Genomic DNA, 23482 nt, shown 5'->3' on the forward strand with positions numbered 1-23482 from the left:
CAATCTTGAAAGGCTGAAAATAAACGAATCCTTTTGTTGTGTGGTGGCAGAATGAAAAGGGGAAGTGACAAAGTTTAAACCTTGCGGTTGGTGAGAAGGCCACAACTGAAGGCAAATGAAGCCACACACTCAGGCTTCTTCTTTCGCCACTCCACTCCCGCACGTGCCTTTCTTTCGCGCCACCGCTTCCTCACGTGACGCCCCGGCGGAATCTCTTCGTGCCGCCGCCGCCGATGAATTCCGTCGCATCTGGACTGCGAAACGCCGCCGCGTCAACCTGTCCGTCCGCCACTCCACATGCGTCGCCGCGGCTTCGAATCCGGGTGGCTCCGGTGGCGATTATAGTCAACCTCGGAGCAGCCGGCGCGGCGTGCTGATGGCACCGTTCCTGGCTGCCGGCGCGTCGGTTCTGTTATCGTCGGCGTCGAGGGCGGAGGAGAAGCCGGCGGAATTGGCTCCGACAGCACCTAAGCTGGAGGAGGCGAAAAAGGAGGAGGAGGAAGTGATAACGTCGAGGATTTACGACGCGGCGGTGATAGGGGAACCGTTGGCGATAGGGAAAGAGAAAGGGAAGGTGTGGGAGAAGTTGATGAATGCGCGAGTGGTTTATTTGGGGGAAGCGGAACAGGTTCCGGTTCGAGACGATAGGGAATTGGAGCTTGAGATTGTGAAGAATTTGAATAGGCGCTGTTCGGAGAAGGAAAAAAAACTGTCTCTTGCGCTGGAAGCTTTTCCCTCTAATCTTCAGGAACCGCTCAATCAGTATATGGACAAGAAGTAATAGTGCCTTTGAATTTGTGATTAATGTTTAGATTCTTGCGTGATTCCTGTGTGGATTAACTTTTCAATGAGTAGTTATAGGATCAGAAAATAAGAAGACAAAATGAATTAATTTGTCTTCTGAGCTGAAATCAACTCGTGTGTTCCATTCTTTTGGAAGAAGTTAAATAAAAGAGATATTGAGTGGAGCAAACAGCATGGAGTTGATTACGAACATGTAAATTGGGGGTGCTTTGTTGTTATTATTACAATTGTTGGCTTGAGGAAGAATCTTCTAGTTATGTGATTCTGAATGATTTCCTGTTAAAGTGAATATTAGTCCATGGAATTAGATGTATGGTATGCTCCTATGGCATGTTGACTTTAAAAATTGTTACATTAGTGATGTTTGCTATGCTCCTACTTTCTTTTCAGAATGTCTTGTTACCTGAATTAAGAAATTTTCCACTGTTGTTAATTATTGAAAAGTACTTTTTGTTGGTTAAAGATTTCTGTCCGCCTCTCTATTTCCTGGCTCACTATATTTCTGTTAATCTCTGCTTCTTTTGTCTTAGTCAGACTGCTTTCCGTGATTCTGCATTGTTTGTACTAAAACTCGACTTTCAATGCAGGATAGATGGAGACACCTTGAAGTCTTATACGTTGCATTGGCCACCTCAAAGATGGCAGGAGTATGAACCTATTCTGAGCTACTGTCGTGAAAATGGAATCCGTGTAGTCGCTTGTGGTACTCCGCTGAAGGTACGTCAAATTTTTTTTTTCCAAACTCGTGATAATCTTTCAAATATTTATTTTGTCTCTGAAAATTATGGTTGTGGCTAATTAGGAGAAATTGGCAAATGTTAGATAATCAAAGTGCTTGTCAAATTGATCTACAACAAGTTGAAAAAAGGTAGGAGCAGATATTTAGTAAATGGAAGCTGTAACGATTTTAATTGCATTAGGACAACAAATATTTGATGTATAAAATACAAGCCCTGAAAAGCTCCTACTGTTCAAGGTTCCCATATTAAACAAAAGGTCAAATAAACACTTTATTTTAGAAAAATGATACGATTATGGAAAGTGTCCTCAGATAGTTTGGTCATTAAGGGAAGCTAATAGGTTGAAATGGTAGGGGACGACCTGAGAAAACTTTAGGAGCATTAAATCGATTTTTCATTAGATGTTTTACTTAAAATTTGGTTTTTGATAGAGCGGAAAGGTTTCAATTGATTCATCTAATTAACTCCACCCTGTAGGATTAGGGTCATTTCTTATATTGCTAGGTCTAGACTCAAGACTCATAAAGATGATAATTATGGTTTTGATCATTTTTGTCATCAACAGATCTTAAGAACTGTCCAAGCAGAAGGAATTCGTGGGCTTACAAAGGCTGAACGTAAACTTTATGCTCCTCCAGCTGGGTCGGGCTTTGTATCAGGCTTTACTTCTATCTCACGTAGACCTTCAGTCGATAGTACTCAAAATCTGTCCATTCCTTTTGGTCCGAGCTCATACCTTTCTGCCCAGGCTAAAGTAGTTGATGAGTATTCTATGTCCCAGGTTATCTTACAAAATGTGGTTGATGGAGGGTCCACTGGTATGTTAATTGTTGTGACTGGTGCAAGCCATGTTACGTATGGATCTAGAGGAACTGGAGTGCCAGCTAGAATTTCAGGAAAAATACAAAAGAAAAACCAAGTAGTTATATTACTTGACCCTGAAAGACAATTCATTCGCAGAGAAGGAGAAGTTCCCGTGGCTGATTTTTTGTGGTATTCTGCTGCCAGACCCTGTAGTAGAAATTGCTTTGATCGTGCTGAGATTGCTCGCGTAATGAATGCTGCTGGGCGGAGGCGAGATGCCCTACCACAGGTTAGTCAGCATTTACCGTCACTAGTTTGCTTGATTATTACTTTTCTTGCTCTGTATATCCTCCTTCCTAGTTTTAGCCCTTTATTTTCTCTCATTGTCCATTTAGGTGATACAAACAAGAGATTTTGCGGTTACTATAACTGTTAAATTTTATTTTATTTTTTGTATGTAATATAACTTTGGTATTTGATGAGCATTTTAGAACCCATTTGCTTCAAATTTTTCCATGAAAATTACTTCTAAACATATGTTATGGTTTTAAGAAGCTACTTTGAGTAGGAGCTGAAAAAAAGTCAAATTATAATTAATTTTTATAATGAAAGTATATTTTATAATTGTTGTTGCCAAATAAAATAGTTTCAACTTTATATGAAATATACAAAAAAAAATTTTTTTTGAAGAGATTAAACAAAGGGTCCTCATCCCTTTAATTGATATCTGTGTTTTGCATTGTTTCAATTTAACCAACTATGCAGCTCAACCAACTGTGCGGGGGATTTCAATTTAATGTTCACCATTTTGTAGCGCTTTCTCTGTGCTATCTTACTTTTCCATTAAATTCATATTCCTTTTGAGGTTAGATTCTTTGCGCAACAATATACGATGATTTAACGAGTTCAAAACTTTTCCAATGGGTTAATTGTGATAATGAAGTTGTTATTTCTGTTTTCTTTCCCTTAAAATAAAGTAACCCTGGTCTATAGCTTGGCATACATGGGTTCCAAGGTTTTTGGGAGAATAATTGAACGGTCACTGATGATACTAAAATTGCATTAATTGCATACTTGCGTTTGATTCTTTGATTGCTGGTGTGCTACTACTTGCAGTTCTTTTTTCTATGCGTCTGTTTACTTTTCTGTGATTTAACTTTAAATAGGGTATGCGAATATTGGTTGTCATTGTGAACATGGGTTGTATTTTCATTTTGATTTCAGGATCTTCAAAAGGGAATTGATCTTGGTTTAGTATCTCCAGAGGTTTTGCAGAACTTCTTTGATCTAGAGCAGTATCCTCTGATTTCAGAACTCACTCACCGTTTCGGGGTAAATTTTTTATTTGAAAAATACTCTGCTTTTAATCATGAGAAAATTCATCACTTTGTTGCCTTTTCCTACCTTTTATCCGGTTCTTCTTTATATAGGGTTTCAGGGAAAGATTGTTGGCAGATCCCAAATTCTTGCACAGATTAGCCATAGAAGAAGCCATATCAATAACAACTACATTGTTGGCGCAATATGAAAAGCGGAAAGATAATTTTTTCCAAGAGCTTGACTACGTTATTACAGACACTATCAGAGGATCAGTAGTTGATTTTTTTACAGTGTGGCTCCCTGCACCAACTTTGTCATTCCTTTCATATGCTGATGAGATGAAAGCCCCTGACAACATTGGTTCTCTAATGGGACTTCTAGGTTCCATCCCGGACAATGCATTTCAAAAGAATCTTGCAGGAACAAACTGGAATCTCAATCATAGAATTGCATCAGTTGTATTTGGTGGGCTAAAACTTGCTAGTGTTGGATTTATTTCAAGCATTGGAGCCGTGGCTTCATCAAATTCTCTATATGGAATCCGTAAATTCCTTAATCCAGCCATTGTCACTGAGCAACGGGTTATAAGGTCACCAATACTGAAAACAGCTGTCATATATGCTTGCTTTCTTGGAATTTCTGCAAATCTCCGTTATCAGGTATGTAGTGGACATGTCTGCTGTATAAAATTTTGGTTATTATTGATATGTGACAAATGCAAGATTGAACCCAGTGTCTGTAGAAAATGAAAGATAGTTACTCCAATTAGTGTAAAACTTTCTCCTCTCTCCAAATACTCTCTATATGGATGAGGATTTTGCCTCCCCTTTATTCTCCTCTCTATTCATCCAAATCTTTAAACCAAAAAAAGAAAGTATTATAAAATCTTTGCCTTCCTTCCCCTCCATTATTTTCCAACCAAGTACTATATTACTAAATACCCATATATATATATATATATATATATATATATATATATATATATATATATATATATATATATATATCTGATTTTGTAATTTTCTCTAATTCATCTGAGACTACATCCTTGTTATATTATATATTCTATATATACGTATCCATTTAAATTCTAATCTGTTCTGCATTAGTACGGAAATTACAATATTTTTTTGGCAGATAATTGCTGGGATAGTGGAGCATCGGATTTCTGAACAGTTTGCTTCCCAGACATTCTTTGTAAATATGCTTTCTTTTGTAGCACGGACTGTCAATTCCTATTGGGGAACCCAGGTCAGTCTGTTTTCCTATCTTTAATCTGCTTTTGTTCACTTTCAAATGCTGAATGTTCCCAACCTCGTCTTTTAGCGGATTTCAATTATTTATGATTGAAAACTAGACTTCCTAAATTTTAGTAATATTTATAAAGTCATTAAATATTCTTAATTTCACGGAATATAAGTCGTTTGTTTTCTAAAGTTAGTGAATGACCAATATTGCTCTTTGACTATAGTTAGTGAAACACCAAAATACAGAAAAAGAAAAAAAGAAAAGACAATGACATCTTTGGTTTTCTGAAGTGCCATAATTTGAACTGACTAAAACCTCGAGAGTACCATTAGCTTTTGTTTAATACATTAAAAACTATACATGAGATTAATATTTCTTATATTAAATATATTCTATTTATAATAAAAAAAATATAGACTAAGTTCAAAATATAAATAAGAAATAATATTAAAGATAAAAATTAAAAATAAGATATTTATCTAAAATATTTAATAATCTAATATATCTAGTAGTTTTAAATTAATGGAGTATAATTCATTATAATTCATTTTTATGTGATATATTCATCTGTACATCAATTTCTAAATTTGTACTGGAGTTTTCAAATTTGATGTTTTCATGAATTGCTGCAGCAATGGATTGACCTAGCGCGCTTTACTGGCCTGCAAGTTAGAAAGACAGAGTCGCCAACATCAGATTCTCCGAATAGTGCTGCAATTTTATGCAACGAAGCAGAAGAAGCCACCATTGATGAGATAGAAAAATAAAAGTGGTGACGATACGTTGCGACATTTTTTTCGTGGTAATTTGTATTATTCTTGAAAAGCTGGTAATACAGGCACAGAGGAATAGGTTATTGTTTTCATCATAATCTCTTTCTGTCTCTTGCTGATTAGCTTCTTACAATTCCTTCGACAGCTCACTTGTATACGTTTTGATGTTTCCCATTTCACAGTTTGGTGAATATAAAATTTTTCTTCATAAATGTAACAAGTGGAATAGATAGAAGGGACTCAAATCGAAACCAACACAAGTTGTTACCTACTCTTTGCTAAAGGTATTTATATGTCTTGTTAAGTCTTGTTGATATGGGATAAAAATTCAGGAGCACTTGTTTTGAACTCTCATGGAGTTTGACGTTTGTACACCTTTAGACTATCAATTTATCAAGGGTCAGTGAACTTTCGATATCTTTGCAGTAACCTTTGGCTTAGATTATTTCTGTACGTCAAGGAATACATACTCTGCGGATAGGTTGATTAGAAAGCCAAAAAGCTCATGTCAAGACCCCAGAGAATGTTCTAATTTGTTTATTGGGAAAGGAAGTGGTAGTGAAGATCTGGCTTAAAATTAAGGGAGTTGAAGTTGATTAAATGAAACACACTTGAGTTAAATGGTGACATTGAGGACTAAATATCTGTGTTTTAGCTTCATGAAATCACAGTGTATACTGGGAACAAGATCGTCCCATATTTTTATAGCAAGATTGAACATATGCAAGTGTATTTGGTTTATTAGTTGACTTCATTTTGGTAACTGTAAAACTGAAATGGGAATAATTTATGACTGGAACAAGAGGAAATTTGATTGTTCGAGAATATATCTCATATAAAATTATGCATAACATCAGTTCTTTTCTTGACCCTTCTCCTCGTTCATCCTTTCAACCAGCGTTTCTTTGACTTTTTGCAAGGCATGTTCAAGGTTTTCCAGCTGCATAGTTTTGGCAGTCCGTTAGTCTATCTTGAAGTCCTTGGTTAGTAGTTAATAAAGATTTAAAAATAAATCTTGATATATGTTTAAGCATTTCGCTAGCAGTTCCATACCTCCTGGCTGGCGAATCTGTTATACACGAATAATCCACTGAACAAATCAAAACTATTTCCTATCATGGTCTCCTTCTGCAAGTATATTTCAATTTGTTAAATAAGAGCGCATGTTGCACTGTGGCTAATGGTGTAAAAAAACGAAGGAAAGCTTTTAGAGAAATTACGGAAATGATATAACAAGTGTACCAATTTAACAAGTTCCTGAAAGCCCTTGGTGTCGATAGGTGTTGATTTAATATCCATTTCTGCCAATGTTCTGATGAAGAAGCCGCAAAAGAGTTGCATACAGTGAGAATTTATGTGTGTTTGTCGAATGTTTGTTAAGATAGGTGGAAGGCTACATACCTGCCAATTGTGTGGGTGATAAATTGGCTCTTCGCAGCTGCTTTGTCATGTTCCTCACAAGTCATTTCTACCATCTTGCAACCCTAATAAAAAAAATAGGAAATGGATCAATAAACAATAAATGTAAGAATTCACAACTGATTTTCTGGCTTCATTCGTGAACCACCCAACGATGGTCCAAACTAATAGACTCTGTTCATACTAGTTACAGGGGAGAATTGAAGATTGAGTTGTTTACTAATTGACTTTTCAATAATGACCATGACCATGTTTATGAGAACTGATAACTTTATTCCATGATGGGGACATATAACCTTGCTTGTAGGAGTGTATAGATATATATCTTATATCTTGATTTATCAGATGCAGAGTCAACGTCTAAAGTTACTTAGCTTCCAAACTCTGTGTTTCTTTGTTCTTGATTAACATAATTAACCTGCCCCAGTGCAAAAACATGGTTCTTTCTTCTTTGGTTATTGATGGGTATTGTTGATAAAGGCTATTAACCTACCTCACCGGCAAAAATTTGGATGAAACCAGAGCAGATAGCTTCATTTCTTATCCGAACTTTGTCATACATGAAAGTGAGACCTTTCCATCCATTCTTGCCAGTGACAGGTCCAAACATAGGGTGAGTGCAGAGAATGTCGGAGTGCACTGGCAACTCTCGTAGCAGAAGTTCTCTTGGGTGCTCTTTGACTGAAAGAACATCAACAAAGAGTGATGGGCGCTTCAGGGAAGCGAGTGGCATTGACCCCACAACCTCGGATAGCGATAATATCGATGTGCACAGCACTATGACATCTATGTCAGCAGCAAGGAACGCGCTGACATCCCTGCAACAACAACAACAATAATGTTTAACATACAAATGCAACATAAAAATGGTTTTTGTGGATCTAAGCGTCGCATTGGGAAAGTTGAGGTAAATGGGTGTAGCGATACAAACTAGACCACATGCATGGTATGTACATATTGATGTAATCTGAATGAAATTGAACTTGGTTTCTCTGAGAAAGGTTTTAATTCGAGTTTTGTGGATAAAACATGTGTGGTTGAAAATAGAAATCTTAAGTAGTCAGTGAGATTTTTGGAAGAAAACAGAAAAGATATGTGTATTAAGTTATGGTTTGGTTTACCTGTAAAAGTGAATGCCCATTTGGAGACAGAGGTCGGAGTAATCGGATCGAGAAGTTGCAGAGAGAGAGTGGCCTTGTTTTATCATTGTCTTGGCCAGAAATTGGCCAAAGGTGCCGAATCCAACTATGCCAATTCTGAGGCTTTGGGAAGACGATGATGACATGGTTGAGTTGAGAATTAGATGAGAAACAAAGGTGAATGAGATAACTTTAGGAAAACAACACTATCACAGGATTTCCTCTGCTCAATTAGGGCAAGGGTAACAGCGTATTTAATGCTCCTCTGTCACTTGTCATACACGTTTACGCCAATTTCAAGCGTAACGCTATTATTTATTGTTTTATTATATGTAAGCCTTTTGCTCTTTCTCGCCAACTTTTTAAGCTAGCATCTTAAGATTCCTCACACTTTTCTTTTAAGAAAAAAAAACACACCTTTATCTTCTACCGTATTTGATGTTTTCTTGAACAGAAACTGAATTTACTTGTTAAAAGTTTTTCACAGCAAGAAGACAACAAATGCAATTAATAAAAATAAAAAATAGGTATTTCATATGATTTATTTCCTATTAAAAGTATTAACTTTTTGTTTCTTAACAAAAATTGGACAGACCCAACTAACATAACACCCAAATTGCACTACTCAAAAGGGTACTTTTTTGTTTTTTAAGATTGTGAACTTGGTTATCGTGTCCCAACGAACACCTTTCAGAGCGATAAAGAAAACAGTTGTGAAGGGTGATTTATTTTAGCTACACGTTTGAGACACGACACGACAGGTCGACATCGCCTATTGCTTCCCCCACTTTCTCGGTATTCTCAACTTTCTTTCGCAGCAATAAAAACATACGAACATATTATTGCTACGGTTGGTTATTCATGTGTAGATTTGCGCGAGCGAACCGCTTTATCCATTAAAGTATAATTTTGCCCTTAGTTTACTTTTGCTTAGATGCTATAATCAATTATAATTAACATGATAATCAGTTATGTTATATAAACATAATCAATTTTATTATATAATATGATAAAACAGTAATAATAGTAATAACAATTTTAAATAAAAAAAATTGAATATATTTTTTTTCTTAACTTCAAGTGAAAATTAGATTTTTTTTTAATTTTAAACTAATTTAATTCTTTATTTTTATAATTATGTTAATTTAATTTTTTTAATCAAATTCTATTAAATTTATTTAAAATTTTCAATATGCTTATTAACTAATATTAGAAAAATATGTCAAACAGTAAATAACTTCATTATAAATATATCAAACAATAAATAACTTCATTATTATCATGAAATATGTTTGAAACATTAAATATAAAAATAATAAAATTTGATTAAACTAACTAAATTTATATATTTCTAAAATTGAGAGAATAAATTAATTCTAATTTTTATTCAAAATTAAAATATCAAAAACATATTTAATAGAATAAAATATAGAAAAAAGGTATTATTATGATTAAACTAGTTTATATTTTGACACCCTACTGATTAAAAAAGTAACCAGTTTAACTTGATTTTAATAATACACATGCATCCAAAAGTCAAACAAATTTATAAATAAAATGATATTATAATTATTATAAAAAAAAGTTTTCTAAGAGTTGTTTATCTAACTTCACTTGTCAATGTATCATTGTTTGACATTAATGAGTAATAATTTTAAATAAGAATACAAAAGTTACTAGATCCATATCCAAATTTGTTTCTAAGTTAATTGTTAGGTACTTATCACATAACTTAAGTACTTGTTTTCTTCATCATCTTTATAGAATGTCGCCCTCCAAAAAACATTTTGTAATAACGTGCTGAAGTAGGGTAGTGATAAAATAATAAAGTAATGTAATAATAGGATTATAAAGTAAAAGAGAATAAGTGACTGATAGAAGCAAAACTTGTACTTTCTTTTGTCACTATCCTCTTTCTTCCATCTCATACATGGGTTTCCTTGCTTTCATCCTTTCTCTCAAATTCTTCTTCTAATTTCAATCATTTTAGAAATTAATCATATCATGGGATGGTTGGAGTGTCAATAAATGTTTTGGACTTATTAATTTTATTTTTTGATTAAGTTTAATTTTTTTAATCTTTTTTTATTAAATTATATTTTTCTCTCTCTTGCATTTGGCCTTCTAATTGCATTAACTTTTCTATCCTCTAGATGAATCTTCATCTATTTGTGGTCATAAAAGCAAATCTTAAATATTGATGAGATTTTTGTTGTGTACATAGAGTAATCTTTATATAAAGGAAAAATATTGTTAGGAATCTTCTTTAAAAATTGTTTAGTTTGTTTTTAATTAAAAATGCTAACAGCAAGAAATGGGAAATTAGGAAGTTCAATTGAATGAAATTTTGAGGTTTTATACATTATGTTATGTTTTTTTGTGGAAAATATTTTTGGGTAGTGGAATGTGGTAGGGTGAAGAAAGGCTTAAATTGTTAGTCTGAAGAATTTTACTGAAGAATGAATAGAAATAATGTTTTATGAGTCTTGAGTAATGTGTCAATGTAAAGTAGAAATGGTATTAAGAGTATGGGTTATGGCTGAATTTTTTTTTTCTAAAATGGATTAATAATGGAGGAATGCATTTAAATTAATATTGTCATTTAAATATGGGCTAATATAGATTGATAGTAGTGTTGTTGTGCTGTGGAAACTTGGAAAGATTGAAAATGTTGAGATGGATAAGTTGTTTTGTGGGTTGATATTGTTAAGGTCATGAAATTTGTAAGACAATGGTCAGAGGAGATAGTTTATAAATTTGAAGAATGAATGTGATTTTGATGACTTTATGATATATTGATTATATTGTGTCTAACTTATTTGAATGTTGCTTATATATTTGATTTCACTTCTAACAATCATTTTCCTTGAATGTTATCATGGAGAATTTTATTTAAAACTTTGTCCGTATATAAAAATTATTAGTTATGAAAGAGGTTGTTTTATGGCTTGTGTAAATTGTTTTTAATTGTTAGTCGAGGTTGAGAAACAACTTAGATGAAATAGCTTAAATAACGTTGAAGTACCATCGTCACGTGGTAGTATGTGAAAAATTTTCTTATTAGAAAATAATTTATAAATTGTTATATGGTTCTTTCAAAATTTGTAATGGTTATTGAGTTATGCTTAAAAATACATGTGAAAATTTATGTGATATTAGTAATCAAATTAGTTAATTTTTAAACATTTAAAAATGATGAATGGATTAATGATAGTCATATGATTTATAATAAATATTTAACAAAAATAAAATTGACAAGTGAGTACTAAGAAAAGGGAAAAAAAACGATATTAACAACTTTAAATTTTCACTTTTTCTATGAAATTTTAGATATTTTAATTTTAAGTAATCTAATACATATTCTTATAATGAAGTGTTAAGATTTTAAATTTCTTAATTGAAACAATATTTCCATAAAAAATTTCAAAAGTTTTATAAAAGTTGATTATTATGTTTTTAAATTCTTTTTCTAAATCCATTATTTATTTAGAAATATAAGAGGTATTTTTCAAAGACTTTAACTTCACAAACTTTTTTCAATCTTTATTTAATAAGGTATTCATCCTCATTCTTCTTAGTACTCGTCCTTTATAAAGTGAAAATGAGTTATACGTGTAAAAGACATCCTGACACTTAAGTTAGTCTTAACGTCAATCAAATAGTAAGTATAATTAAAAAGAACATAGAAAATATATCTCAATGACAGTTATATTTATGGTAATTTATTATCTTTGTGGGCCCTTACTTGAATGAGTGTGGGTTTGGATTTAATGAGTTTTACTTTGTCTGAATTAGTATTTGATCATATTCGACTAAGTTTTTTAAAGTAGTCGATATATCATTAGTTTTGGTAGACTGATAGATAATCAGTTAAGTCACTCAATGGTAGTCGCTTGATATGTTTAGGTACAGACACTTTAGAATGTATTTAGTTATATTTTGTACCATATAATTCTATTAAAACAATATCAAAACTGATGTGACCGAAGTGTAAACGACCATATAAAGTACATTATAATGTTTTAGCATTGAGTATTAACCTTGTAAGTGATGAAAATTCAATTTTTCAATGGAAATCAAATGATTTGAAAGAAAAAAAGAGAGTTATCCTAATTAGTAGGAATGTATTTACATTTTGTCATTCTTGTCGACAAAAATAGTACATGAAGGACTTAACGAGTCGTTAGTTGGAACACTATGCATGAGTTGATCTTTTGACATCTGATTCAAATTGACAGTAGGTTTGATAACTCTCCCTCTTATTCTCTGTTGTTGTATGACCAACACCGATGCCTTGGTGACAAAATTTGGTGATGCTAGCATGTCCCCAATAACCCCTAACTCTTCACACTCACTCCAATTATCATGTCCTTGAAGAATAGCATATTGTGAATGTCGCCTCCCCACCATCACAAGATCAAAATAATCCACCAATCTTCTTATGCATATAGACATATCTATCCCATCTTTCACAACTTCATCCAAAATCTCAAACCTATTATTTCCAGCATTGTGGTATCTATATTCATCTATAAGATCACTGTCACGTTTTCTGTCCTTAGAATTTTCCTCACCAAATAGAAGGAACCTAACCACAGTTACCCACACATACTCTTGCCTAGCCATTCTAGCGCCATAAGCCAGTGTCTCAACGTCATCTGCACCACCAATGAAAAACACAACAACGTAATATGGTTCTCTTCCCCCCAAGAGTGAAGGAGTGGCCCCCAAGATGCCCCTATCAACTAGAATTCCCACAGAACACGGTGCCTTTTGGAGGACTTTAATGTTCATGGTTCTGATAGACCTATGTGCAACCTCAACAGTGCCATCGATTTCCCACCTCTTATGGAACGGCATGATCAAAATGTTAGCCTCGCGTTCCAGTGATATTCTACAAATATCATCATGCATCGTTTCAAATAAGGAGATTGAAGTGTAAGATTTCATGGAGACATGTTCTTCATTTTGTTGTGCGTATTGCCTCAAGGCGTTATCCATATGATTTGAGTCGTATAAGACCTGATGTGTACTCTCATGGGATTGGTTAGAAAGAAGAACAGGTCTGGCTCTTCCTTGAAGCTCAACTAGGACTAACGCTGTAACCTCAATCGTGCTTTCTCTAGTAGCATAGGAGGCTTCTAACAGGTTCAGGATTGTAGGGAGTGTTTCCTTGTCGTCAATGCACACCATAATTCGGAGCTCAGAATCTCTTGTACTATGTTGAATTGTACATCTGCTTACATTATCATATGGTTTTGAAGGGTCGTACATGAATTTTACGACTGTTACTAAGATAACATTTATTACTATAACAGAGATAACCATCACAGAGAACTCGTCTTCATTTATTATCTGCCATACAGAGAATAAAAAGGTTGATAAAAAAATTGTATCAGTTTTTAAGGTTACTTTGAAAACAAGCTCAAATACATATCTTTTCGCACCAATGAATATGTACATACATTGAATGCACTATACATACCTGACTTTCCAACCACAGATTGAAGAGGACAAGCTCACATATACCCCTTCCATTTAGAAGGAGACCAATGATCCAACATTTTTTCATGGATATATTCAAATAGTATCCTGGCAACATGACAGCACCAATCTTTACAAAGAAACCCACAACTATAACGAGGCATATAATCCATAGAGAATTAATGTTTATATTGAATATATCAACCACCAATCCGTTAACAGCTAGGCTGATTGGATAAAGAAAATCCACACACATTATCTCAAGTTTTTTCATCAAAGATGTTCCTATGGGTGGCCCTTCTGGAAGAGACAGACCTAAAATTATCGGTCCCATGGAAAAATGCTGTCCGATTAGTTCACTGACAAGTCCAGAAAGGATAACGAAGACAAAGATACAGACAGTGCAAATTTCATTAGTCGAACCTTTTCCTGGGTTCTTTACCATCCAAAGTATCATTGGCCTCATCATAAATACAATAAGAAGCAGGAATACAAATGAGGATAGAGCAGCAAATACTAGTATGAGAATATCACCGTCCGTATACTGAATTACTGCAAAAGTAAACATTGACAAAACCATGCCAGTCATATCAGTAAGAATTGCTACTGATATGGTTAATCGTCCTATGTCAGTATTAAGGACTTTGAGATCCGTCAAGAGCACTGCTATGCTAATGAATATAGTATAGGTCTGTGAGATACCGATATATGGAAGTGAGTCTGCAACTTCTTTTTCCATTGCAACATAGGTCTTCAACAGGAGCGAGAGTCCAGTAGGGATAAGAAATGTAAATATGGATACAGATATAGCAAGAACCACAGCTACCTTTTCTGTCTTCAACACCGTGTAAAGATCTAATCTAACACTCCATAAGAAGTAGTAGAACATGAGGCCAAAATATGAAAGTGTTTTAAGCACAAGACTACCCTTTACCGGGAACAAGGTTTTGTGTACAACCTTTATGTGCCCTAAAGCTGAAGGGCCAAACAACATTCCTCCCTGTTACCATGCACAATTTGTTACCACTAATTACTATAGCAAGTACCAACATTTCTATATTTCCATTGATAATGGTAGTGAAATTCATCAAGTTTAAAGAAAGCTTACAATAATTTGGGATACCAGAGAGGATTGGCCTAATGGCTTAAGACATATCTCCGTTAATTGTGTTACTACGGTCATCAAAGAGACCTGCATAAATAAAAGACATGTGGGGGATTCTAATGGATTGCCTGATTGCCAGACATTCTCGTGACCATAGCTGTAGGGATTTTGGCATACCAATGTTTTGTTTTGAACATCAGATACAGCATCCATAACATATGTGTGTGCATGAATGAATATGAAGGAAAAGTTAATAAAATCTTCTTGTTATTATGTCTATGTTAAAATTAGTTTTCCTTGAAAAAATGGGACAGGATGAATGAGGAAAGAATAAGGATTACAATGTTCAAAACCCACACAAAAACTATACTACACATAGTAGAGGTTGACCTTGTATTTTGCATTTCACACATTTTAACGGTTTTCCTTCAATTAAGGTAACCTGAGAGAATATACATACATATATATATTTATAAAAACCTTGTTTTCAAGATACAAATGTTAATGTTAACAGAGAAACAAAGAACTTTTAGTAAATTCACAAAAACTATGAATATGGAAACTATGGCATCATTAATTACTATTAGTAACATTGTATAATCTTACAAGAAAATTAATTAACATGTTAATATAGTTGTTTCCAACAATAACTTATAAAATAAACAATGAGGATTCATCATTTTCAAACATTTATATAACATTTTGAGACTACCACTTTAAAATATCAATTTTCATGTTCTTTTTAACTCTGTTCATTTTTTTTCTTGTTTCTATACCTAACGCATGTGTTATTAAATAAATTTTAATAATTTAAATAATGATAACTTTTGAAATACTTATTGTTGTAATAAATGTTTTTTATGCTAAGACTAGTAGTAAACTCTAACACTAAATATGATTAAAAATTCAGGATATATTAATATCTGACATTTTTTTATTGGCATCATGACATGACATACATTTATCATTTAATGAAACATACTTTCCTTCCTAAATTCTATTTTGTGAATCTTGATAGCATTAGTTGTCATAAAAATTACAATATTTGTGTGTATGGATGCACAAAGAGAGTGAATTGTGGAAATTAGAGATAATTAATATCACCAATGTGGTACTGATTAGGAATGATAACGGGTCGGGTCACGCACGGATAGTACCTACCTGCAACCTGACCTGTCGGATAAAAATGTATTCGTTATCTGATCTGCTACCTACATAGGTACTCATTTAGAAAATATTTGCGGGTATTTTAAAATCCGCAGGTACCCACAGATACCCGCAAAAATAAAAATAAAAAATTATACATTTTAAAAATAAAATTACAAAATATATATATATATATATATATAATATAAATTAAATATAAATTAAAATTTAATTTTAATTAAATTTAACCTAATAAAATATAATTTTATTTTATTTTTAATTAAATTTAATTAAAAAATATATAAAATAAATTTTATTATTATTTTTTGTGGGTATCGGTACCTGCGGGTCGGGTAGTATACTATGTACCCGACCCGTTTAGAAGAGGGTATTAAAATACCCATTATCCGTTATCCGCGGATAATAATTATCTCCCGTGGATTTTACTTGCGAATACCCGTACCCGCAGATTTTTTTACCATCCCTAATAATGATATAAGAGAATAAACCATATAAATAGTGGACTTGAGTAATTTTTTTAAATGGATATAGGTAACTCAAATATCTAATAAATGAAGAAAACCTAACATCACGAAATATATAAGTATCAAATAAGTTATATGTTGCTTCAAATTATCTGTGATATAATATGAGATAGGTTCTATAATTTATGATAAAAGAAATTTAATTAATAATTAAATTAAAAGTATATTGTACGATTGTCGATCTTGGATTAGATGGTTAAAACGGTCAACCATGTCACATGACCCACACATTATTTTTGAAATTATACAATTGTGACCAACAAATCCATAGGTCAACCTATAATCCATAGTCCATTTCAAAGTTTATAATAAGTTTGAAATAAAGAGATAAGTGATAACATTTAATAGATTGAGATATGGAATCTTTATTGACTTTGAAGTCGAAATACTTTATAGAGGTAACCTCCAAACATAACAGACGAACTTTAAAATGAGAAAGAACATTTAGACCATTAACAATGTAAACCATTAACCTAAACCCATTCACCCAAAAGAAACAACATACCAACATACGAGACAAGCTAACCTTCCTTCATAAAAATTAATGAAATATTTTTGTCCATAATATCTTTACCGAAACAAAATAAGTTAGTTTATTTTATCATTTTCAAATTTAACATTTATGGAGTTTAGTGTCATTCATATTCACTTTTTGCTCATTTTACTTTTGAAACACAAAAATATAATTTTAAAAAATAATATAATCATTAAAAAAAGAGTTATACTTTTATAATTGTGAGAGAAAGAAAGAAAAAATTTCTTGAAAAAATTTAGTAAATATCAAACGGTGTTGTATAAATTTTTTGAATTGTAAAGTCATTATTATCCTTTATTTATATCCTCTTTGCGTACCTAAACCAAATATATATACCATTAAATAAAGTTTAATCATATTATGACTTTTAAAAAGTTAGGTTTAATCATTTTCAAGGTCCCTAACTTTTTTTCAGAAGTTTCAAATAGGTTCTCAGTTATTTTTTTTCTCTTAATTGGATCCTCATTTTTGAAAAATTAAAGCAATTAGATCTTTGCGGTTAGTTTCGTACTAACATCGTTAAAAGTGTCAGTTCATGTTTTTTTTTGTATTTTTTAATAATTTTTTTTTTCAAATTTTTTTAAAAATAAAATAAAAATGTCACGTGTCAAATTAATATTGTGTCAGACAGTGTGACATAACATTGACAATGCCACGTGTCATTACATTAGTCTCAATTTGGTTCTTCCATTTTTATTTTGTCTCAATTTGGTTCTTCCATTTTTATTTTATCTCAATTTAATCTTGATTTTAAAAATTAAACAATTTTTCTCTCTCCAAATTCAAACAAAATTTAATTTGTATATAAATTTTAACAAATACTTTTATTAAAATTGATATTTTTATTAAATATTTTTGACAAGATTAAGTTTGTTTATATTTTTATTTAATTAATTATATAAATGTTAATTATGTTATTTAAATATACTTATAAGAGTTAAAAAAAATAATGAAAATAATTTGTTCAATAAACTAAATTATTTTTAAAGAAGATCACGAAAGAAAAAACTACCTTTAATTATTATTTTTATAAAAATATTTTTTAACTTTTTATTTAAAAAGATAAAAATTTATATTAATAATTTGTTCAATAAGTTAAATTATTTGAAAAATTAATTATTAAAAAGAATGAAATTTTTTAACCACTTATAGATATATTTAAATAATATAATTAACATTTATATAATTAAATAAATAAAAATATAAGTAAAGTTAACCTTGTTAAATATTTAATAAAAATATTAATTTTAATAAAAACATTTGTTAAGATTTATATATAAATTAAATTTTGTTTTAATTTGAAGAAAAATTTTAATTTTTAAAATTAAAACTAAATTGAAAAAATAAAAATAAAAGAACTAAATTAAAAGAAAATAACTGTCATTTGTCATGTCATACATTTTGTCACATGACACAAAATCATTTTGACATGTAGTATTTATATTTTATTTTTAAAAAAATTAAAAAATAAAAAATAAAATAAAAATAAAAATAAATCACACACCTCTTTTTAAGAGTGTTAATACGGAACTAAAGATTACATTAATTTGTTAAAAATAGAGACTTGAGAAAAATAATAATTAAAAATTTATTTGAGAAAACAAAATTAGAGACCTCAAAAATATTAAACCAAAAAATTATTGTTTTAGGATAAACCTATTGACGCTAAAACTCTGAGTAAAGTTCAACATGAAGTATGACTAAATTTCACCATATATCAATACATGACATATGAAATAACTAACACTCGCCATCTCTCCAATTTCATGTTGTGTATCTTGAAAATATTTTGTATGTATATATTGACAGAAATGACAATTAAATCTAAGATATTCATACACACATAAAAAATATGAAGTGTTGCAATTGAAATTTAATAATATAATTAAACAGTTCACAATCTATAGATTATTAAATTCCACCGTACATAGTATGAAAAATGATGGATGAGTGCGGTACCCTAAACTACTGAGTTATGCTTTGATCATCTTTCCAGGCAATTGCATTCTTGCCAATCTTTTGAAGGACTCTGATGACTTTTTCTGTTGTGACGTTGCCAGTAACGATCACCTTGTTCAGTTTTGTGTCCACGTTATACGTTTCAATGTCTGCAAGAGATGATATAAGGCCTCAAGTTTTAAACTAAGCAAAAGGGTTCCAAAGAAAGAAGAAAAAAAGGTACATGTTTTATTATATTGGTGCTGGGAAAAACAAGAACCTTCTATCTTCTTTATGGCTTTGAGGATTTTCTTGATACAATCGTCACAGTGCAAACCAACTTTCACTTCCACAACCTGGCCACATGCAACAAAATCAATCCTTCTCAGTTGCAATTTGCAAACCAAAGAATGAGATTAATAAAACTCTTACATTTGCCATGAGAGAAAGCAGAGAAAGAGGAGTACGGAGAGAGATAAGAGAAACGGAGGAAGAGAGAAATGGGGTTGTGATGGTTTATGGAACTGCGTGAAATAATGGAGGAATGGATTCTTGACGTGAATTAAGGAAGCTTTTACTTTCTACAAGAGACGTTTGAGACAAAAGGTGAAACTTTATTCTTATTTTAAGATTTCGAACTGTCTGGATTCCACTTAGTAGCATGTTTGGTCGGCAAGCATCATATTTATCCTCAAAACAACATATGAATATATGTAATAAATAAATGAATATATCTTTATCTTAATTTATCGTAAAATATCTATTCAATTAATCAATACTTTGTAATCAGGGAAATGTTTCATTAGTTCTCTTTTCTTGAGAGTAGATTAGCTTGTCTTGTATACTATCTAATTAAGTTATTACTAGTTCAGTTTTTCATCACAGATTATAGATTTTATCTCTAACTATATTACTTATCATCATTAAGTGAATTTTACAAATTATTTCCTGGATGTAACTCATTTGACTAAACTACTTTCGTTTTGAGTGTTCTGCGTTTACTCAGGTCCACTGTGGATTATTTTATATCATTAGCATATTCGTGATATTACTGATTCTCTAATAAAATGTCAAAGAACATGTTAGTCTGCATAACTAAGTTAATCCAGCTAATTATCCAGATTTCCAACACAGCTCCAATTGCAGATCTTATTACCCTTAAGAATAATATTTCTACTCAATCTTCATTTTCTTAATTAAACAATATAAATATAAAATAGGACTTATGAACATAATATAACGTATCTTAAAACTGAAGGGAGTACCAATTACATATTTGGTTCGGTTGAAAAAGGTTCAAAGTATTTTTACGCCGGATAAGTTTTTCTTTCCTTAATTTGTGTCTTGTAATTTGGAAATATGGTACATAATTCTTTTAAAAAAATCACATCTTTCATCCAAACATAACCTAACGAGTGACTACAGAAACGAAGAATCTCATGTCAGGAAAAGTATTAATGCAATAGTGTAAGTCTAAATTATCAGGTTACTACTATATACGCAGCTTTGTCCTGTTGATTGTCTGTGCCTAACGTCCTATGAAGACTTGTCACATTTACAACACTGAATACACCCAAACATCCATTGTTCTCCAATTTACTATCATACAGCTTACATGCTAGTAGGTTAATAGCTTGATTAAGCATCTAACAATAGAGTTTAACATAATTCTACATAAATTGATAGTTGTTTCTATATTCACTCATAAACTTATAACACAAGTACTTATGTCATAAGTAAGTCTAAAAAATTTGTGCACAAGATCTTCCAATACATCCTGGATATTAACTGATTTTGACACAACACCCAAAACAGATCCCCGTGCCCAGATGCTTGGTCTTTCTTTTAAGACTTCATACTAATGGCAACATATGATTACTGATAATATTGCTAGATAGTGCATGTTTAGTATATGATTGTTTATGTGAAATAGTTGTTTTATTATATGCACGCACATATAAACTCTCTTAGCAAGCTGATAAAAAAAAGTATTATTTCATCAAAAATGAACTGAATCAAACCCACATTTACTTTCAGGCACCTTATCAACTAATTGCAGTAGTGCCAAAGTGGGCAGCTTATGAACAACAGTTACATGCAGCTTAATTCCAGAAAATAACATTGGTAAATTATGATCTCACACAGAATTGAGGAGTATGGATGAAAGTCTCAGTGCAAGAATTACTCTCAAACTCCCATATGCAGGCTAGTAAACTAGGAGCCTTATAAATTGGGCATCGATTTGAAGTTTAGGGGAAAGAAAGAGGAAAGAACACAATACTCACTCAGGAATGATAAATAAGCCTTATAGAAAATGAACAACACAACAACCAAGGGATTGTAGAACAAATGTCAGTTAACAAATTTGACTTATGTTTCGGATGTTACAACAAATAACCAGTAGCATCGGTGATATTAAGTTAACATATACTATACCACAGAATTTCAATAAATTAAATCCCTTTATAAGAAAAAAGTTGCACTCGCAAATTAAGGACAGGATTTATCCTTGTTCTCCTGATCACATGAATCTGAATCACTTGCTCTGTAACCTGAAGTCAACAACGCAGAGATCGATCAGGATACATACACCCAAAATTCATCAATCCAACAAATGTTAGAGCTTACCTGGCCGTTTACCACACACTTTCCATACTGAATTTCGATTTCTTGATGCTTTACTAATCCAAACTTGTCCCTGTAAACAAAGCTCATTATAGTGTAGTCAGTAACCTGAAATTGAGGAGCAGAAAAGAGTATAGCAATTACTCAATTCAAATTAAGTGTAGTCACGTAGGTCTTACGGCCACAAAGGAATATTCAGGATATGTTTGAGTAAACGTGTTCATGGTAAGAAAGAAAGTAAAAGAAAAAACCAAGGTCAAACAATTCAAGTGATCTTTTCTCTTACTGCTTTTCAGTCAGCTGAGTTCTTGAATTCAGATTGTCAGAAAGCTTTAACATATGAAGGTCCTTTCACAGGTTTCCGGTATTAACTGTAGAAAGCTAACTTATAACAAGGAGTTTTGTACCACCGACTCTTAAACAGCTTTCATAACTGTGAGTGCGTATAACAAAACTTGTCCAAACAATCATAAGGAAAAACAGCATCACAAATAAACATTCAGAAACAGGCAATTGAATTCGCGCATTTTTAAAAATAGATAACAATCTGATTAAAATTACAATACGATAAAAGGGATTTCGGGCAAAAGAGCCAGTACCAAATTTCCAATTTCCCTCTATTAATATATTGAACAGGAAATGACATAGAATGATAGAAGTAGAAGAAGAAAGAAAATACCTTTTGGGGATCCCTTGGAACACCGTAGCCAGAGTTATACATTTGACCCACCAAAACCTGCATGCCAGTGTCCCCAGCCTTGGCCTCCTTGAGCGTGTCCTGGAACCACCGCTTGGCGCAATCGGCAACAACCTTGGCGAGGGGTGTCCGACATTCTTCCAAAGGTTCCATCTTTTTGGCAAGCTCGAACTTAACACCAATTGGGGTCGCACTTCGAGGCGTGACCACACGGCTGGGCGATCTGGGTAGCGTCCCCTTCGGCCTGATATTGGGCTTCGCAGATGACACAATCCGCGATAGCTCCTCCAGCCTCGCCGCAGATTCAAGATATTTTCCCATCAAATCAAATCTCACACAACAACAAAATATTTGTTGCTTTTAAGATCAGATATTTCAGGGTTTCTTTAAAGTTTGTTTAAGTCGAGGTTAATTTTGGCAAAGACAAAGAACACATGCTCTCTGTCTAGCAAATAAGTGTGCTTCAAAAAATGGTTAGAACATAGCACAAGGTTTCTGTTTGTTGGGTGTTAACACTGTGGTGAGAAAGATAATGAATTCGTCAGCTCCAACTTTTTATAATAAAATTATTAGCCAAGACAAAAATTGCTAATCTGCTACCACTACATTTTAACAAGTAAAAAATGTATACAGATAGAGTAATTAATTACATTATTATATATTAATAAATTGTTATGCACAATAATTTATTTATTAATTTAAATATAAATTAGTATTTTTTATTTATTGGAGGTTACCAAAGATACACACTCAACTTAAACTATCCAAAATAATAAATTATATTTATTATCAAGAAATGAAATAAAAAAATTTATATTCATTATATATAAGAATGAAAATATTTTTTTATTCTAAAAATAAAAATAAGATAATTAAACTCACATTCATCCAACCTACCTATCATTTCTACTCGTCACAAGATGATCATTCCATTTTTTTTTAATTATGTGAATAGTAAAAACTTCATATATTGCTTTGGAACATCAAATCCAATTTCATTTATGCATTAAAGCATTTTCAAATTGCATAACCCACAAATTTACAAATCACTTAATTTGAAATCTCATATAACAGATTAAAAACGAGAGAAAATAACAAAACATAATACTAAGAACTTATTTCAAGCTTGACGGGACAGTACGACGGTAATACAATCGAAG

The 23482-nt window shown here is 32.0% G+C and overlaps 5 protein-coding genes across 6 annotated transcripts; 1 reads left to right on the forward strand and 4 right to left on the reverse strand.

The window, feature by feature from the left end:
* LOC108329077 (protein RETICULATA-RELATED 5, chloroplastic) lies at positions 1–5901 on the forward strand. Its single transcript, XM_017563078.2, has 7 exons — positions 1–777; positions 1392–1521; positions 2110–2637; positions 3573–3680; positions 3779–4327; positions 4806–4919; positions 5549–5901. The coding sequence occupies exons 1-7, from the start codon at positions 116–118 to the stop codon at positions 5681–5683; spliced, it is 2226 nt and encodes a 741-aa protein (XP_017418567.2). The 5' UTR covers positions 1–115; the 3' UTR covers positions 5684–5901.
* Positions 5902–6360: 459 nt separating this feature from the next.
* On the reverse strand, positions 6361–8548 carry LOC108329078 (arogenate dehydrogenase 1, chloroplastic). Its single transcript, XM_017563079.2, has 6 exons — positions 8230–8548; positions 7602–7926; positions 7091–7173; positions 6932–7001; positions 6743–6817; positions 6361–6629 (listed from the first exon to the last, which is right to left on the reverse strand). The coding sequence occupies exons 1-6, from the start codon at positions 8391–8393 to the stop codon at positions 6543–6545; spliced, it is 804 nt and encodes a 267-aa protein (XP_017418568.1). The 5' UTR covers positions 8394–8548; the 3' UTR covers positions 6361–6542.
* Positions 8549–12375: 3827 nt separating this feature from the next.
* Positions 12376–15049, reverse strand: LOC108327655 (cation/H(+) antiporter 15). Its single transcript, XM_017561339.1, has 4 exons — positions 15014–15049; positions 14855–14923; positions 13733–14731; positions 12376–13602 (listed from the first exon to the last, which is right to left on the reverse strand). The coding sequence occupies exons 1-4, from the start codon at positions 15047–15049 to the stop codon at positions 12376–12378; spliced, it is 2331 nt and encodes a 776-aa protein (XP_017416828.1).
* A 3871-nt stretch (positions 15050–18920) lies between these two features.
* LOC108328746 (copper transport protein CCH) lies at positions 18921–19592 on the reverse strand. Its single transcript, XM_017562638.2, has 3 exons — positions 19433–19592; positions 19281–19356; positions 18921–19170 (listed from the first exon to the last, which is right to left on the reverse strand). Exons 1-3 carry the CDS (start codon positions 19439–19441, stop codon positions 19028–19030), a joined length of 228 nt encoding a protein of 75 aa, XP_017418127.1. The 5' UTR covers positions 19442–19592; the 3' UTR covers positions 18921–19027.
* A 1749-nt stretch (positions 19593–21341) lies between these two features.
* On the reverse strand, positions 21342–22850 carry LOC108328237 (uncharacterized). Of its 2 annotated transcripts, XM_017562070.2 has the most exons (3): positions 22305–22847; positions 21629–21698; positions 21342–21552 (listed from the first exon to the last, which is right to left on the reverse strand). In XM_017562070.2, the coding sequence occupies exons 1-3, from the start codon at positions 22641–22643 to the stop codon at positions 21491–21493; spliced, it is 471 nt and encodes a 156-aa protein (XP_017417559.1). In that variant the 5' UTR covers positions 22644–22847; the 3' UTR covers positions 21342–21490. The 2 variants fall into 2 exon arrangements, with proteins under 2 accessions (XP_017417559.1, XP_052729804.1); XM_052873844.1 differs by lacking the exons at positions 21342–21552; positions 21629–21698 and adding an exon at positions 21719–21996 and having other exon boundaries at positions 22305–22850.
* Positions 22851–23482: the final 632 nt, after the last annotated feature.

The sequence above is a fragment of the Vigna angularis genome, chromosome 2 (genome assembly GCF_016808095.1).
Source record: "Vigna angularis cultivar LongXiaoDou No.4 chromosome 2, ASM1680809v1, whole genome shotgun sequence".
In the NCBI taxonomy this organism is placed as follows: Eukaryota; Viridiplantae; Streptophyta; class Magnoliopsida; order Fabales; family Fabaceae; genus Vigna; species Vigna angularis.